At 39.3% G+C, this 16,288-nt stretch overlaps 3 protein-coding genes across 3 annotated transcripts; 2 read left to right on the forward strand and 1 right to left on the reverse strand.

Moving 5' to 3' along the window:
* The first annotated feature begins 1,935 nt into the window (after positions 1-1,935).
* LOC116148527 (olfactory receptor 7A17-like) lies at positions 1,936-3,097 on the forward strand. Its single transcript, XM_031438239.2, has 2 exons — positions 1,936-2,575; positions 2,861-3,097. The coding sequence occupies exons 1-2, from the start codon at positions 2,069-2,071 to the stop codon at positions 3,095-3,097; spliced, it is 744 nt and encodes a 247-aa protein (XP_031294099.2). The 5' UTR covers positions 1,936-2,068.
* An 8,469-nt stretch (positions 3,098-11,566) lies between these two features.
* On the forward strand, positions 11,567-12,544 carry LOC105105161 (olfactory receptor 7C2). The gene has a single exon (XM_031437472.2). The coding sequence runs from the start codon at positions 11,582-11,584 to the stop codon at positions 12,542-12,544; it is 963 nt and encodes a 320-aa protein (XP_031293332.2). The 5' UTR covers positions 11,567-11,581.
* A 1,316-nt stretch (positions 12,545-13,860) lies between these two features.
* SLC1A6 (solute carrier family 1 member 6) lies at positions 13,861-15,268 on the reverse strand (the record flags this gene model as incomplete). The annotated part of the gene is given in 2 exon segments (XM_064479586.1): positions 13,861-14,368; positions 15,134-15,268. Coding segments are annotated over 2 exon segments (331 nt in total), but the record flags the coding sequence as incomplete, so codon positions are not given.
* Between the last annotated feature and the right edge of the window lie 1,020 nt (positions 15,269-16,288).

Here is a 16,288-nt window from a genome sequence, read left to right on the forward strand (position 1 = left end):
AAGAAACTGGACATCTTTGCTGAGACCTTTCTCTCAGAGACTCCACCCAGGTGAATCCAAAAGCCCAGTAAATACTGCAGGAGGAGGTCAAAGGGAATGGCAGCCAAGAACATTTACCTGAGTTCACTTGAGAACCAATTCAGACTAGCCCAGAGCTGACACCTCTGTGGATCTTTGTTTGCTTGGCTAATTAATGTAGTGATTAATGATGCCAAAAATAGAATATTGAACTCAACAAAGCAAGGGTCCATGTTGACCATTAAATGATGGGCATGGAAGCCCAATTAGAAGAGAGAATGGGAGGTGTAAGGTGCTTCCACTAAAAGTAGAACTTCAGTCCAAGGACTCTTGCAATTAACTGGAGTAAAGATACAGCGTATTAGCTGTGAAAGGGTGTACGGTGATGGGAGATTTTTTTTTTAAGACGGAACATTTTGACTCTGATGAGTGAGATCCAGGTAAACGAAGGGTGGCAAACTTTTTCTTGTAACAGCAGTCCATGAGACATACATTTCACAGTTACTCCTCTCTCTTAACAATCAAATGAAAAAAATTGATTACGTGAAAATGGGCATGTTAGTCATCTTACTTCGCAAAGATTTCATTCCCTGTGAGGCTGACTGAATTTGTAGGTTAGCTAGCCCATTACTTCCTCTATTTAAAATTGCCTCTACAGGTCCTTCACTTCTGTATAGTGAATTCAGCATGTTTTTGTTCCTGTTTTTGATTATATTCTTTCAAATTAAGAATTGGACTTTTTATCATCAGGTTTGTTGTTTGCCACTTAGATTATGCATGTGTACAATTGTGCAGAATGTCTGAGTTTATAAATTTTGTGTGATAAAATGTGTCAGTCATATTATGTTCTCTCCCTTGCTTAAGAAAAAAAATTTAGCTGAAAGAATTGAGTTTTCATTTTTTTTTTTTTACTTGCGAATCTTTGCCTTAAACAAAAATGAAAATGAATACACTTCTACATATTTGGTGCTCATAAATCATGCTTTATACATAATTGCAACTACTTTCCACATCTGAATTCTTATTGTCCTTTCATTCTTCTGTGATTAGGTCTGTTTCAAAAAGTTGCATTGTGTTCAGTTTCCATTTGGAAGGCATTCTTCTTTACATTTGACTAAATTATTTTTCATATGCATATTTGAATCCATATATTTCTATGTAAGAGGAAGTTTATAACTTAGTGCTTCTATCTTACATTTTTTAAAACTTGCTGTCAATTATTTTATTTCCAAGTCTTTTGTAATTTAAAATTGATTTAGTGATATTATTAAATTATAATTATTATATTGCATTTTCCTTCAATTTTGTTTCATATAGTTTTTTATATTGGATTTCCTAAAATGCAGAAGATACAAAATATGGACAAGGGACCCCTTGTGAATTGAAGTTTCAGCAGCAGCGGGGAGGCTACCTCATTCCTCAACATTCTCTGCCACCATCACTTCTCACTCTCCCTCCTGTTCATTTCCTTCACCGGGGTGGCCCCCTTTTGGGACTAGAACATCTTAAACACCTTCTTCAGGGCATTTCTTTGCACTGTCTGTTTCCTTGCCCAGGCACACTTTACCAGGTTTGTTCATGCACTGGTTCTATCTTCCTTGAGGTCTTTGTTCAAATATCCCCTTGTTCACAGGTCTCACCTGAACATGCATTAAAAAAAATAGAACTCCCTTTTCACTCTCTCCTTTATACCTCCTTTTTTTGTCTTCATAACACTGTCACCATCTGACATGCTAAATAATTTTTACTTACTTTTATTCTGTCTCCATAACCAGATTTTGGGAGCTTTGGTTTTTCAGCACCCTGCACTCCCTGCATAGTAAGTGCCTGGAGCATTTTCTCAATTCAATTTGTATTCCTCAAGTGCATGAAAGAGTTTCTTATCAGAACTGTGAATACATGACATCTGGGGGGAAAAGGAGAGCGGGATATGTCTGCTAACTAGAGATAACATAGAAGATTTTAAAAAGGGGACCAAATCCACAAACAAAATATTGAAATTAATTTCTTAATGGGAAATATAAATGGCAACATTTCAACAATGTGAGTAATGCCCATTTGTGTGACAATTAATCATATATTCCCCTTTTCTAGTAGTCACTTCCACCACATGACACCAAGGAACATAACAGCAGTTTCAGAATTTCTTCTTCTGGGATTTTCAGAGGAGCCAGAACTGCAGCCCCTCATGTTTGGGCTTTTCCTCTCCATGTACCTGATCACAGTGTTTGGAAACCTGCTCATCATCCTGGCCGTCATCTCAGACTCCCACCTCCACACCCCCATGTACTTCTTCCTCTCCAACCTGTCCTTTGTAGACATCTGTTTCACCTCCACCACCATCCCAAAGATGCTGTGGAACATCCAGACCCAGAGCAAAGTCATCACCTATGAAGGCTGCATCATCCAGATGCATTTTTTTACACTCTTTATAGGATTAGACATCTTCCTCCTGACCGTGATGGCCTATGACCGGTTTGTGGCCATCTGTCACCCCCTGCACTACATGGTCATCATGAACCCCCGGCTCTGTGGACTGCTGGTGCTAGCATCCTGGATCATATGTGTCCTGCATTCCTTGTTAGAAAGCTTAATGATGTTGCGACTGTCCTTCTGTACAGCCTTAGAAATCCCCCACTTCTTCTGTGAACTCAATCAGATGATCCAACTTGCCAATTCTGACACCTTTCTCAATAACATGGTGATGTATTTTGTAGCTGTGTTGATGGCTGGTGGTTCCCTCACTGGTATTATTTACTCTTACTCTAAGATAGTTTCCTCCATACGTGGAATCACATCATCACACAGGAAGTATAAAGCATTTTCCACCTGTGCATCTCACCTCTCCGTTGTCTCCTTATTTTATTGTACAGGCTTAGGAGTGTACCTTAGCTCTGCTGCTCCCCACAGCTCACACTCGAGTGCAACAGCCTCGGTGATGTACACAGTGGTCACCCCCATGCTGAACCCCTTCATTTACAGTCTGAGAAATAAAGACTTAAAGAGGGGTCTAAAAATACTCTTTCAAAAGGAAACTATAAATAAGCCTATTATCCTAAGGTTTAAGAAGTATACGTGAAAGCAGAGCTCAAAGCCTGAGCAAAATGTTGCCAATCTTTGATCAAACTGTGGAAGTAGACCATGCTTTTTCTATTTCTCTTGGAATTTCTATTTCAACTTTGACTTTATCCAATTTATGTAACTCACTTTTATATTTTGGAATATCTCTGATATCCAAGTTTTTTTTCCCTTATTAATTTTTCTATTCTCCTGATTGTATTTCCAACCTTGGATGTGAACTATTTGGAAATTCCCATTCATCTCAAGAAATTACATGGATCTCTGAATAATAATTTCTTCTCAAATGAAATATACTGAGTTTTTAAAATTTTATTTGATGAAAAGAATAATCATGAGTTTTAATACTTCTATGGGAGAAAACTCCTCTTGGCAAATAGAACTATTTATAAGTTTATAAGAGAGGAAAATCTGAGACCCCTGTTTTTCACTTTTGTAAACATCATTCCATTCCATATCACTACCTTAATTACTCTTCCTGATAATCCAAACTTTAACATACTGGTTGTTGTCACTAATTATGGGACATTTTTCTACTCATTAGGATTTTATACTTCTATATAGTTTGCATTCACTCTGTCTACCATAGTCACTTGCAAAAATTGATAATAAAATACATGTCTCTCCTGGCTAAAGAAGATGTGGTATATTTATACAATGGAATACTATTCAGCCATAAAAATGACACCATACGCCAATTGCAGCAACATGGATGTCCCTGGAGAATGTCATTCTAAGTGAAGTAAGCCAGAAAGAGAAAGAAAAATATCATATGAGATTGTTCATATGTGGAATCTAAAAAGAAAAGAAAAAGACAAATGAACATAAATATAAAACAGAAACAGACTCATAGACATAGAATACAAACTCGTGGCTGCCAGTCGGGAGAGGGGTGAGAAGGGAGACTGGGAGTTCGAAATATGTATATATAGAATAGGTAAATAAGATTATACTGTATAGCACAGGGAAATATATACAAGATCTTGTGGTAGCTCATGGTGAAAAAGAATGCAACAATGAATATATGTATGTTCATGTATGACTGGAAAATTGTGCTCTACACTGAAAATTAACACCACATTGTAAACTGACTATAACTCAATAAAATAAAATTTAAAAAATAAAATAAAATACTTGCCTCCAAGTGGACTCTACACAGAAAAACATATGCAAAAATAGATAGATATAATATGGTCTTAGAATAGAGTTGACCTTAAGTATGGTGAAGCAAAATATTAAATCATACATTTATTACTATGTAAAATATTTCATTTTAGTTGTTCATCTACTCATTGAAATATGGAATATCAGTGTCCATTTGCAAGGTGTATTCATTGAGCTAAAGGACTGAAGGCGTGTTTTGCCTTTTTATTAAATTATTTTCTTGTTTCTGTTGGAAAATTCCAATGCCTCTACAAAATATAATCCTTTTATTTCTCTAAAAGAAATCTCTCCCACTCTTCAAAATTTTGTCACAACCACTAATAGGGCAGAGAATTAACAATACCAGTATCATCCTCATAATCAAATGATGACTCACTGGAAAGCTTAGATTCCTGTTCAGGTATGTGATTCAGGGTCACAGGTGTTGTGCAAACACCCATGTCCTTCCAACCTCTCCATGTGACCTCAAAGAGACCTCAATGTAGTTACTTTTTCACACAGTTATAGGAAATAAACTTGAATAATACTGAGTAAAAGTATCAGAACAAATGCCTGGAACAAGCAGAATCACATTGTTACAACTGCCATCACTTTTGTCCAATTTGATTATTGTATTAGTTATTGTGAAACCAAGCAGGACCTTGTGGGGCCTTCCCAGGGACAGACACCACCTCGCCCTATGCCCCTGCCTCTTGTTTAGAAAAGCTTTAACGTCTAGGACTTCCCTGAGTTCCAAGGAGCACATTTAATTAAACAGAAAAATGAGAAAATCAGAAACAAAGAAAGCAGTAGAGCAGGGCCTAATAATAGCAGTGTAGCCATAAAACAAAGTCAAGGACCTTTAGTTCCTCCTCAGGGGCTATAGATAATATTTTGAACCATATCTTTGAGTTGTTTTGCCAATACTAAAACCCCAACCAGATAGAAAATATGAGCTACATGCTGACCCCGAGCACATAGACCCTACACTAGCTGAAACCAGAAGATTGATGACAGAGATTCCCAAAACTTCCAAATAACTAGAATAATCCTACAGGAGCTGACTACACATCCTTCCACCTTCTCCCTCATTCTGTCTTTTAAAAACCCTTCCCTGAGAGCCTTTGGGGAGTTCAGATCTTCTGTGCGTGAGCTGCCCATTCTCCTTGCTCGGCCCCAAGATGGGCACCTTGCGATAAACACTGTACTTTCCTTCACCCCCAGCCAATGTCATTAGATTAGCTTTACTGCACACAGGTGAGCAGACGCAAGTTTGGTTCAGTAATGACTGCTGCATACAAACTTTCTTGGAATAAAATTGTTTAATATAATATCTTTCTTCTTAAATGGGATTGTAGGATGCGGAATTGTTCTGATGACTGCAGGACTTCTCATGAGTCTTTAGTTTTACATTTTAATGTAAAGTAAAGTTGTCTCTCTTATAAAGAGGGGAATAATAATTTTCTAAGGGTATCATGGACTGTGTCCTCACCACAGGTCAATGCTTTGAAGACCCAAGGAACTTATTCAAGACAATTGCCTCAGTCTCATGTTGGAGAAAATTTAAATTCAGGGTTGAAATAAGGTGCTGGGAATTTAGACCTCTGGAAAGCAAGAGAGTTAATGGAGAAGGATTAATAAAACTTGAGTTCTCCTGGCTTATAACCTAATCTCCTGAGAACAGAGAATCAGCAGGGGAAAAAAAAATCCTTTCTATCTAGACCAAGTCCCACAGGGAAATCAAAAAATTATAGGTAATTGTAATATGAAGGAAATGTGCCTAATAAGCAGGCATAGCTGTAAATATCCCCTGTGCTGCAGTCCCTGATCCTTGGCATGGACAAGACAGGTTTGTTGCTTTGGGAGTCCTAAGTCTGACTAAAGGACCAATTCCTGACCCCTTCCTTCTGTCTTGTCTAGGGACAGAGCTCCAGTCTCCATCATCAACCAACCAGGAAGGGATTCGAGTATCCACACAAAGACCTTCATCTCAGGCTTCCCATGCAGGAGTCCACGAGCCTAAAAGACACTGCAGTTAAAGGTCAGAGAGAATGAAACCCAAGAATGTTTACCAGAGGTCACCTGAGAACCAACTCAGCCTAACCCAGAGCCCAGAGCCTGCTTGCTTGATTGAAATATCAATGTATTTTTTAGATGCTAAAGGAGAAGTGAACACTGAACAAAGCAAGGCAATATTCAGTGATGCCAATTAAATGGTAAGAAATTAGGTCAATTAAAAAAGGAAGGAGAGGCATGAAGTGCTTCCAGTAAAAGTAGAACATATGTCCAAGTATCTTATTAATTAACTGAAGTAGAGAAATAAGGTATTAGCTATGGAGGATTATAAAATGCAGTGAAGGTATTTCTTTCCATCTTTTAAGGCTGGGCATATTTGACCATGACTCCATATTGTTGAGAAACAGCCACATCAAAGAATGCTGCAAATACATCCCTGCAAAGGTAGTGTATATATTTCAGCATAGGAGACATATATTTCACAGTGAAATAAATTTTAAAACTTTTAAGATGTGAAAAGGGGTATGCTAATGAGCTTACCTTGCAATTATTTCAATATGTGGGGCTGAATATGCATATAGATTTGATAGCCATTGACTTTCTCTATCCCAAATTATCTGGGTGAGTCCTTGATTTTGTGCATTAGGATCTGAGAATTTTTACTCCTGTTTTTTAGTGCAATCTTTTGATCAAAGAATTGGAGTTATTTTCACAAACTGCCTATTTGCCATTTAGTTCTTCTTGTATGTATGCATAAATGTATTTGAGGGGAATTTTGAGGGTATATAAATTTTGTGTGGTCAAATCTATCAATCATATTGTGCACTCTCCATTGCTTTTCTATATTTTTTGAAGAGTTAATATTCTTCACCTACAAATCATTGTTTTAAACAAAAATGATTGTGAAAGTTCTGCATCTTTAGTGCTAAAAAAAAAGTCACCCTTTACGTTTCCCAGCAAGTTTTTACATCTCTGTTATTCCTTATTGTCCTTTTTGGCCATTGTGATTAGGTCTATTTTGAAAACTTGCATCATATTTGGCCATCATTTAGAAGGCATCTTTCTTTACCATTGACTAAAGATCACCCTTATCTACCTTAAGCACATTGAAGTCCACAAATCTTCACATAAGATGAAATTATAACTTAGATACTGCTTTTTCCCTACATCTTAAAAGTCCGCTGTAATATCCTTCTATTTCCAAGTTTTTGGCAATTTAGTAATAGTGGCCCATGTGGATGTCATTTAAAAATTACTTTTCCATATCTTCATATAACTTACCTGTAGATTTTCATTCAATTTTGTTACCTATAGTTGTTTTGAAACCACTCTACTTAACCTAGGTTCATTCTCACTGACATTTTTTCCCCATAAGATCTTAGTTTCTTTTAAAAGTCTCTTTCTATAGCATGTACACATATAAAACCCATACACTTTTATACAAGTACAAGAATAGGATCCTATCCACATTGTAAATGCATCGTTTTCCCTACATTTTCTCCTGTTATCCCTCTTACTCAATAATTCCTCGCAGACTTGCCTCCAGTCACTAGTATAATGATGACTCATTATGTTTACGGCTGTATAACATGTCACGGTGTGCTTCTGCTGCTCTCACTTTGATGGTTTTTCATATCCTCTATCATTGGTCACTATTATATAAATGCTCCAAAAATATGTTAAGGTAGTGAAGTTCAAACTCTAGCTCTAACAGTGGCTGATTTTGTCCCCAGGGTACATTGGACAATGTCCAGAGCCTTTCTTGGCTGTCACATGCAAATGGCTCAGTAGAGGTCAAGTACGCTGGAAACATCCTACAATGCAGAGGACACACCACACCACAAACAAATTATTTGGCTCAGAATGTCAGTTACCAATACTGAAGACTCCTTAGTTAAAGAATATCTGTATTTTGGATATTTATAGCTGTCTTCAGATTTTTCCCAAATTGTTGTAGCACTTCACATTTCTGCCAGAAAAATCAGAGTGAGCCTTTGCCACTAGATCAAAATTCTCACATTAAAATATGGCAGATCTTTAAGATTTTCCAGGGGACCCAGGACAATGATATGAAAGAGTTTTCTTGCTGTTTTCTTAAACTATATACTGAGAGCAAAGGTTATATATTTGGTAACCATTTTGATTTCCTTATTACTATTATATACCATATATTATATGCCCATTTTTCTACATTATCAGTCTTTCAAATAATTCTTACAAATGATTATTTTTAATTGACTTTGGGGCACATTTTGGGCATAAAATTTTAAAATTTTATTTAGTTAAAAATGTCTACTTTCTTACTTCTGAGTTTTTTACCTTATTTAAGATACTTTTGCCCTCTCATAGATTTTTATATGTAGATTTCAAGATGTTCATATAAAATGTGTTGGTTACTCTCACACTGAGGTGGTAAGCTTTAATTTTTTGTAAAATATTTGAGTGAGGGAAGGAGTGTCATTTTTTGCAATATAAACATTTATGCCAACTTCTATCAATAACTCAATCTTTCCAAATAAATTGAAATACAATCTTGTTATATATTAAATGACCATATATAATGAGACCTAAGTCCTAATTCATTCAACAATACTCAGTGAGCATGTGCTACATGCCAGATATCCTAGTAATATTATATATTATTTTACATCTAAGTCATTGTCAATTTAATTAATCCACATTGATATCATAAAATTATTACTATTTTAACTCTTGCTCAGATAACTTTCAAAACTCCTTTCAAATCTGCTTACAGCAGTTTTGAACCATACTGTTTAACCTGGTTTCATTCTCCTTGTCATTCCTCTCATTTCCTAACTTTTCATTTTTCTTAAATTTATTTTTGCACAGGTGCACATATATTCACACACTCGGTTAAAATACAAAGATAACAAAACAGGTGAAGTCTATGCATATTTGGATCTAGCATTAAAATTGAGAAGACAGAGCACGATGAAAGAATTGTGTGTATAATACAATATTCTCAGATACCTGATGTGAAGAAAGTTACTCAGTGAAAAGGCTGGAACCGTCACGACATGTGTAGGTTTATGGGTATGGACTGTGGAGGTCACTGATGTTGGGCAAAGACCAGAGCTAGGGCCAAAGTGTGCTCATAGAACACACCAGAAAAGCAATCCAATCCCAAGAATAACCAAGAGAATATGTCACATATGAAAAGGGAGATCGAGGCTTGCCTCGTCTCCTATCAGATCATATAAAAACCAATTCGTAAAATAAATACAAAAAAGGCACAGGAAAAACAAGCTTTGCTGCCTGATATTAAAAATGACCAACATTCAATTCATACCCGTTGTACTTTATACACATCCTTTTGTGACGCGTTGGTTTATTCCCTTTGCTTGTTTCCCTCTTGGGCTGTACAATTTGTATGTAGTTCAGACTATAAAGATATTGCTACTTTAACTTTTGGATAAATTTATTTTTACTTCATTATTTTCCCTGGAAATCAAGGAATATAACAGCACATGAAATGTCACCAAAACCAAAGAAGCTTTTCTTTACCACATTCTCCCAGGGACCATTAAGATTATTAAGTCTTTATTCCTTTTCTGTCCATTTCTCCATTCTTAGTCTCATTCTCATTCATTCTCTCTCCCTCCACCCCCTTTTCTCTCTCATGTATCAAGATACATGCACATATATCTTAAAATACAGGTTTAGAGAAAGAATGTAGATACATATACACACATATGTGTTCTCTGAAAAGATTTTTTATGTATCTTTAATACAAGGCATAAATGACCATATCAAAATCAAACTCCAAGATTATTGTTACCTGGGAGGTTTGAAATTGGACTTTCTGGATGACTTTTGTACATAATCTGATCTGGCCGCAGTATCTAGGAATTTTTAAAATGCAAGTTAAATTGATAAAGCTATATGCAGATTATACCCTAAATTCTGATAAACATCATATTCATTTATAAAATGCTAGAATTATTCTCTTGAAAGAAAGGAAGAATGATACGAATTCCAACTCTTAACATAAGTTTGAACAGTGTTGTGGAATTTCATACCAACACAATAAAAGCTAAAGATAAACAGGTGTTGTAAATTAGTATTATTTGGAGACGATATATAAATATTAGAGAAAATCTTAAAATTAACAAGAAAATCTAGAAAGTGCACACAAGCCCAACACAGAAGGACAAACACTGTATAATTCCACTTACACAAGGTATCTAAAATAATCAATGCACAGAAATAGAGAACAGAATGTTGCTTGCCAGTGGCTGGTGGGGAGGGGAAATAGGGAATTCTTAGTCAATGGGTATAAAGTTCCTGTTATACAAGATGAATAAGTTCTAGAGATCTGATGCACAACATACTACATATAGTTAATAATACTGTGTTGTACCCTTTAAAATATATTCGGAGGATAGATTGTAAGTATTCTTACTACACAAAAAAACACACACAAAAGAATACCAGGAAATATCTGGAAGTGGTATGTTTATACCTTGATTGTGGTGATGGTATCAGAGGTGAATGCATATGTCCAAATTTATCAAGATATATATATCAAATATATGCAATTTTTGGTAAGTTGATTATACTTCAATAAAGCTAAAAAAAAGATTAATGTATGTGAAGGAAAACTCGGTATTTAGAAACACTAGGATGCTATCTTTAGAAATTCAATTTTGACTGAATTTATATAGGGACATTGATGATATAAATGAAATGTTAATGATGATTAATAATAATATTGGGTTTTTTTAGCAGAAGATTCACCCAAAGTCCAGAGGTTTAAGATATAGCAATAACAGAAAGGCAGCATGATGAAAGAACCTCTTAATGATTGGGAGATCTGCCTAGAGTTAGGGAATTCCTCATTCCCACAAGCACTGAACAGAAATTACAAGAGCAATTATCCAGGATGCTGGGAAAGGGATGATTGCTTAGGGATGCAGGCAAGCACTACAGCAGTGCTCCTCAAACGTGTGTGTGTGTGAGAGAGAGAGAGAATTCACAGGTGGGCTTATTAAACCACAGGGTGCTTGCTTCACGCCCAGAGTATTTGACTCAGTAGGTCAGATGAGCCTAAAGATGTTCATTTCTAGCAGATTCCCAGGGGATGCTGATGGTGCTGGTCAGGGACCACAATCTGAGAACTACTGAATTTAGAGAAAATGTTTCCAGACAGCAACAATAACCACAATTTGTCATCCAAGAAAGCCAAAATATACGACTCATGAAGTCCCTGGGCTTGGATTCAGGATATTTCTGTCACTGGGGAATACTTACTTGGAGTGAATTTTGTATTGCTTTTTCCCTCTTTCTGGGCAAACCCAGCAGCCTTATGGAAAGCAGAAACCAAACAGGAATCAGAAACTTTCTCCTCCTGGGATTCACAGAGGAGCCAGACCTGCAGCCTCTCCTCTTTGGGCTGTTTCTGTCCATGTACCTGATCACGTTAACTGGGAACCTGCTCATCATCTTGGCCATCATCTCAGACTCCCACCTCCACACTCCGATGTACTTCTTTCTCTCCAACCTTTCCTTTGCTGACTTTTGTTTCACTTCCACCACCATCCCAAAGATGCTGGTGAATATACAGACCCAGAGCAAAGTTATCACCTATGCAGGCTGCCTCAGCCAGACATATTTTTTCATTGTGTTTGGATGTCTGGACAATTTATTCCTGACTGTGATGGCCTATGACCGCTTCGTGGCCATCTGTCATCCCCTGCACTACATGGTCATCATGAACCCCCAGCTCTGTAGGCTGCTGGCTCTGGGGTCCTGGTGCCTCAGCATCATGGTCTCCCTGCTTGATACCTTGACCCTTTTGAGGCTGTCTTTCTGCAGAAGCATGAATATCCCACACTTTTTTTGTGATCTTCCTGAAGTCCTGAAGCTCGCCTGTTCGGACACCCTCATCAGTAACATAGTGGAGTATTTTGTGACTGTTGTCATAGGTGTTCTTCCCCTCTCTGGGATCCTGTTTTCTTATTCTCTGATTTTCTCCTCTATCCTGAGAATTTCATCAGCCAGGGGCAAGTACAAAGCCTTTTCCACCTGTGGGTCTCACCTCTCGGTGGTTTCCTTGTTCTATGGCACAGGCCTTGGGGTCTACCTCAGTTCTGCAGCCACTTCATCTCCTAGGACAAGGCTGGTGGCCTCGGCAATGTACACCATGGTCACTCCCATGCTGAACCCCTTCATCTACAGTTTGAGGAACAGGGACATGAAGGGGGCCCTGGGGAGGCTCCTCAACAGGGCAGCTCCTCTCAGTGCTGGGACCTTTGCAGGACTCTCATGAGTAACTAGGTGCACAATACTGAGGACCATTTCCTTCATTTAATATTTTTATCTTTCCTAATATTCATGTTTTTAAAGCATAACTTTCCTTGGGTCTTCACTGCCCTCTCTATTTTCCTTCAGGTTATATCTTGAGTTCCCTTTTCCACTTTGTAATCAGTCATTTTAATGTCATGAATAGAACCTGGTATTTTCTCAGTTGTCTTCAGGAATGACACAAATTTCTTAAAACATGAGGTGAATCATGCCTGAATTTACCTCCCTTCTTTGGGAGAGGTGGATGCTCAAGTGAAGCCTAATATGATTTAGAAAAAGTTAATGTCATGTTTCCTGAACAAAAGAGTCATGAAGTTGAGTTATACACATGGCAACTAGAATCATGTTACTCTCTGTTCACTTAACTTGTGTTTTCCCCAGACCTTTTGCAAGGTCTCATATAATGTCCCACCTGGTTCATTAGGCTGCAAGAAAATAATGCTAAGAGGCCAAGGTCCACCCTTATATAGTAAGGAGACAGAGCCCCCTGAGGCCAGCACGGGGATGTCCAAGTCAATTGGTCTAAAACGTCAAAAGCTGGTGCTACAAGTCCCAAATACTCACCCCCATGGGAGCTACTTCCTCTATTTCCAGTTATCAGGTGTTTGAAGCAAAGGGTTCACACAGAGAATAAGGGGTGCTCAAAGCCTGCACAACCCAAAGAAAGGACTGGCCCTAGACAGCCTCCTGAAAGACGATCTCTGAGCCCCTGGACTATCCTGCCAGAAAAAAAGTCTTTCTGTTTTCCTAGGGCCTTAAGCCAAGCCAGGTGGCCTATGCTGACAGTGTAGCTGATGGTGAATACCTGCTTTTGTTCACCTGGGGCCCTGGGCAGTGCTGTATTAGTTTGACCTCTGAGGGAAGTAAAGAATGAGTCATGCAGGTCAGAGGGTACCCAACGCCTACGTGACAGACCTTGATGAAAACTCTGGGCACCAAGGCTCAGGTGGGCTCCCCTGGTTGGCTTCATACGTGTTGTGACCCATCGTTGCTGGGAGAATTAAGTACTGTCCATGCAGTTCCACTGGGAGAGCGCAGTTGGGAGCTCACACCTGGTCTCTCTTGGCCCCTGTCCCAGTCACTTTTTGCCTTTGCTGATTTTAATCTGTGTCATTTCACTGCAATAAACCATAAATGTGAGCATCACAGCTTTTTCGAGTTCTGTGAGTTCTTGTATCATATCATCGAGCCTGAAGGTGATCTTGGGGACCCCCGACACAGAGGCCATGGATATGGTTTTATTATGAGAAACAGTGGTTTTCCTTTACCTTCTACAGTTCCACCAGTCCTTGAGAAATTGAGGAACGTGAGCTGATCCCTCACCTTGTTGAACCTGAAGCTTCCCTTACCCCCAATCCCAGGGAAAACATTTCCTCCCCTGCCTTGCTCACAGCCCTCCCACAAATTCTCAGCATATGCTCAGAGAGAAACAAACACCTTAGACATTTTTCAGTCCTGCTCCTTTATGTCATTTTTCCCCAAACACGCTGGAAAGATGTGTGTTCATTGCACAGTCACTCAGGAAGTGGGTCTTCCCCAGGAACACCTCCCCGGGCCCCTTTGCTTCCCTCTGGACGGCAGAGCTGGGGGCCCTCACATGGCACTCTCGTTGCCTCCTCGTCCCCTGGACGCCCCCTTCTCTTGCGCCATGAGCGACTTGTAGGGCTTCCCCAGGCTGGGGAGGGTGAGCTCAGCCTCCTGCAGCTCCAGCTCCCGCTGAGACAAATGCTCAATGACAGCTGCTCCGATAGAGTCCCCCAGCACATTGGTCATCGTGCGAAGTCGGTCACTGGGGAGGGAAGGGGAAGAGAGAAGTTGCCTTTAGTCAAAGTTTGAGGAACTCCGCAGAGAAGAGGGTGAAGCAGCGGGGGACTACTTGTGCCTGGGAGTTGGGGCTCACATTTCAGTTCAATCCACAACCGCGTAAACCCAAACAGGTCCCTCCCTCTCTTTGTCCTCCATTTCCCCTCCTAACTAATGCTGGTTGGACCAACCTCTGACATGCTCAAGTTTGACCTTAGCAATGCAATTCTTTTAAAAAAATGTAATCATCTGATACAGAAAATTAGGGGTCATGAGCTGAACAGTACATTGGATGAGGAAGGAAACCACTGTGAGTAAATAAGCCCAGGAGACCATCTGAATGGGAGTCAGAACCACCTGACAGTTCCCATGTTGGGACAAAAGTCCAGACTTTTATATGTAAAAAAAAAGTATATGTTTTTAAAAGTTGAGAATTTTTTAAAAACTTTTGCAAGCCACGCTGCCTCCATGGATCATCTTTTTCTGACTTCTATATAAAACGGGTGTAACAGGCATTTTCTGGATGATGGATAAAGCCCTCATGGCTTATCTCCTCCCTGCCCTGCTTCCCAAGGTTAACTATGGAATTTGGGATCCAAAGGCAATGGCTTGTAGTATTTTCCAAGGCCTCATTTTCACTCTAAAATTCTAGAAGTCTGTCCTTGCTGGAATGAGAGACCGTGGGTAGTGAGTCTCGCAGGGAAAGCAGAGGGTTCAAGGAGACATAGCACCAGAGTCTGCAGGCACTCACAGGAACCAGTCCACAGCTATGATGAGCGTGATGTCTTCAGTGGGCAGGCCGACCGAGGTGAGCACAATGACCATGGTGACCAGACCTGCCTGGGGGATGCCAGCAGCCCCAACACTGGCTGCTGTAGCCGTGATACTGCACATGGAGAGAGAACACAGGGAGGCAGGAGGAGGGAAGGGAGAGATGAGGCAGTGTAAGAAGGGACACAACAGAAGGGAAGGAGTCAGTTCCCCAGGAAACCTTAAATCAAATTCCCCCAAATAGAAAGCAAATCCAGAGTGTTTTTCATTGAATGCCAATGCAAATAGGTCCCCTCGACCTTGGTTGGGATCTGGTTGGACCATCCACCCAATGATGGATGTTTGTAGGTTCAAACAACTAATATTGCAGGTGCAAGAGTAGGGATTTAACCAGCTGCCTCTGGGGGCTGAAAGAGGGCAGAAGAATCAACTCAGGCAGCAATTGTGAAACAGGAGCTTGAGTTTCCTGTGTATGCATAGACTAGAAGTAGGCAGATCAGTATAGACAGGTCCAGTTGCCAGGAATGGAACTCTGGAAGGTGGGCCAAGTTTAGAGTTTAAAGAAAAAAACTGTCTATAGTGTTGAGTAAATTTTTAAAAAATTATACATTTACATATATATGGTTTGGGAAAACTAAAGGTAAGACACATAGCAAACAAAAAAGATGGTGGTCCACCATTAAGTAGAGGGTCAGACCAGATCAAGAAGTAGGCTAGATTTTAGCTCCAGCATCAATTCAGATGCCGAGCAGGTGTGCTAAGAAAAATTATAAAACCACTGAGCTTGCCAGGAAAGGTGTTGGGCCCTGAGGTTGAAGCCCCTCTTCCTGGTGACCTCTGAAGCCCCTTCCCAAATTCTATAATCATGAACATTGGAGCTACTCAGGATGCTTAACCCAGATGATGTCTATATCAGAACAGTGATTGAGCAAACACTTGGGTTGGTGAACAGAGAATGGACTTTGGGGTCCAGCAGACTTTATTCATTAGCTATACACCCTTGGACATAAACTCAGAGCCTACACTTCTTCATCTATAGAATGAAAGACATATACCTCACTTGAGGGGTTATTATGAGCATCAAGAGAGAACAGCACTTTGAGAATGGGGTCCCAAAAATGATTATTACCATTAT

This window comes from Camelus dromedarius, chromosome 27 (assembly GCF_036321535.1).
Source record: "Camelus dromedarius isolate mCamDro1 chromosome 27, mCamDro1.pat, whole genome shotgun sequence".
NCBI lineage: Eukaryota > Metazoa > Chordata > Mammalia > Artiodactyla > Camelidae > Camelus > Camelus dromedarius.

What these genes read in the sequence shown, in the direction of transcription:
- LOC116148527 (XM_031438239.2), top strand. Translation starts at nt 2,069, where the DNA reads ATGCCCATTTGTGTGACAATTAATCATATATTCCCCTTTTCTAGTAGT. An exon ending in TGCTGGTGCTAGCATCCTGG is followed by an intron (nt 2,576 to 2,860) that starts ATCATATGTGTC and finishes TGTGCATCTCAC; the next exon opens with CTCTCCGTTGTCTCCTTATT.
- LOC105105161 (XM_031437472.2), top strand. Translation starts at nt 11,582, where the DNA reads ATGGAAAGCAGAAACCAAACAGGAATCAGAAACTTTCTCCTCCTGGGA.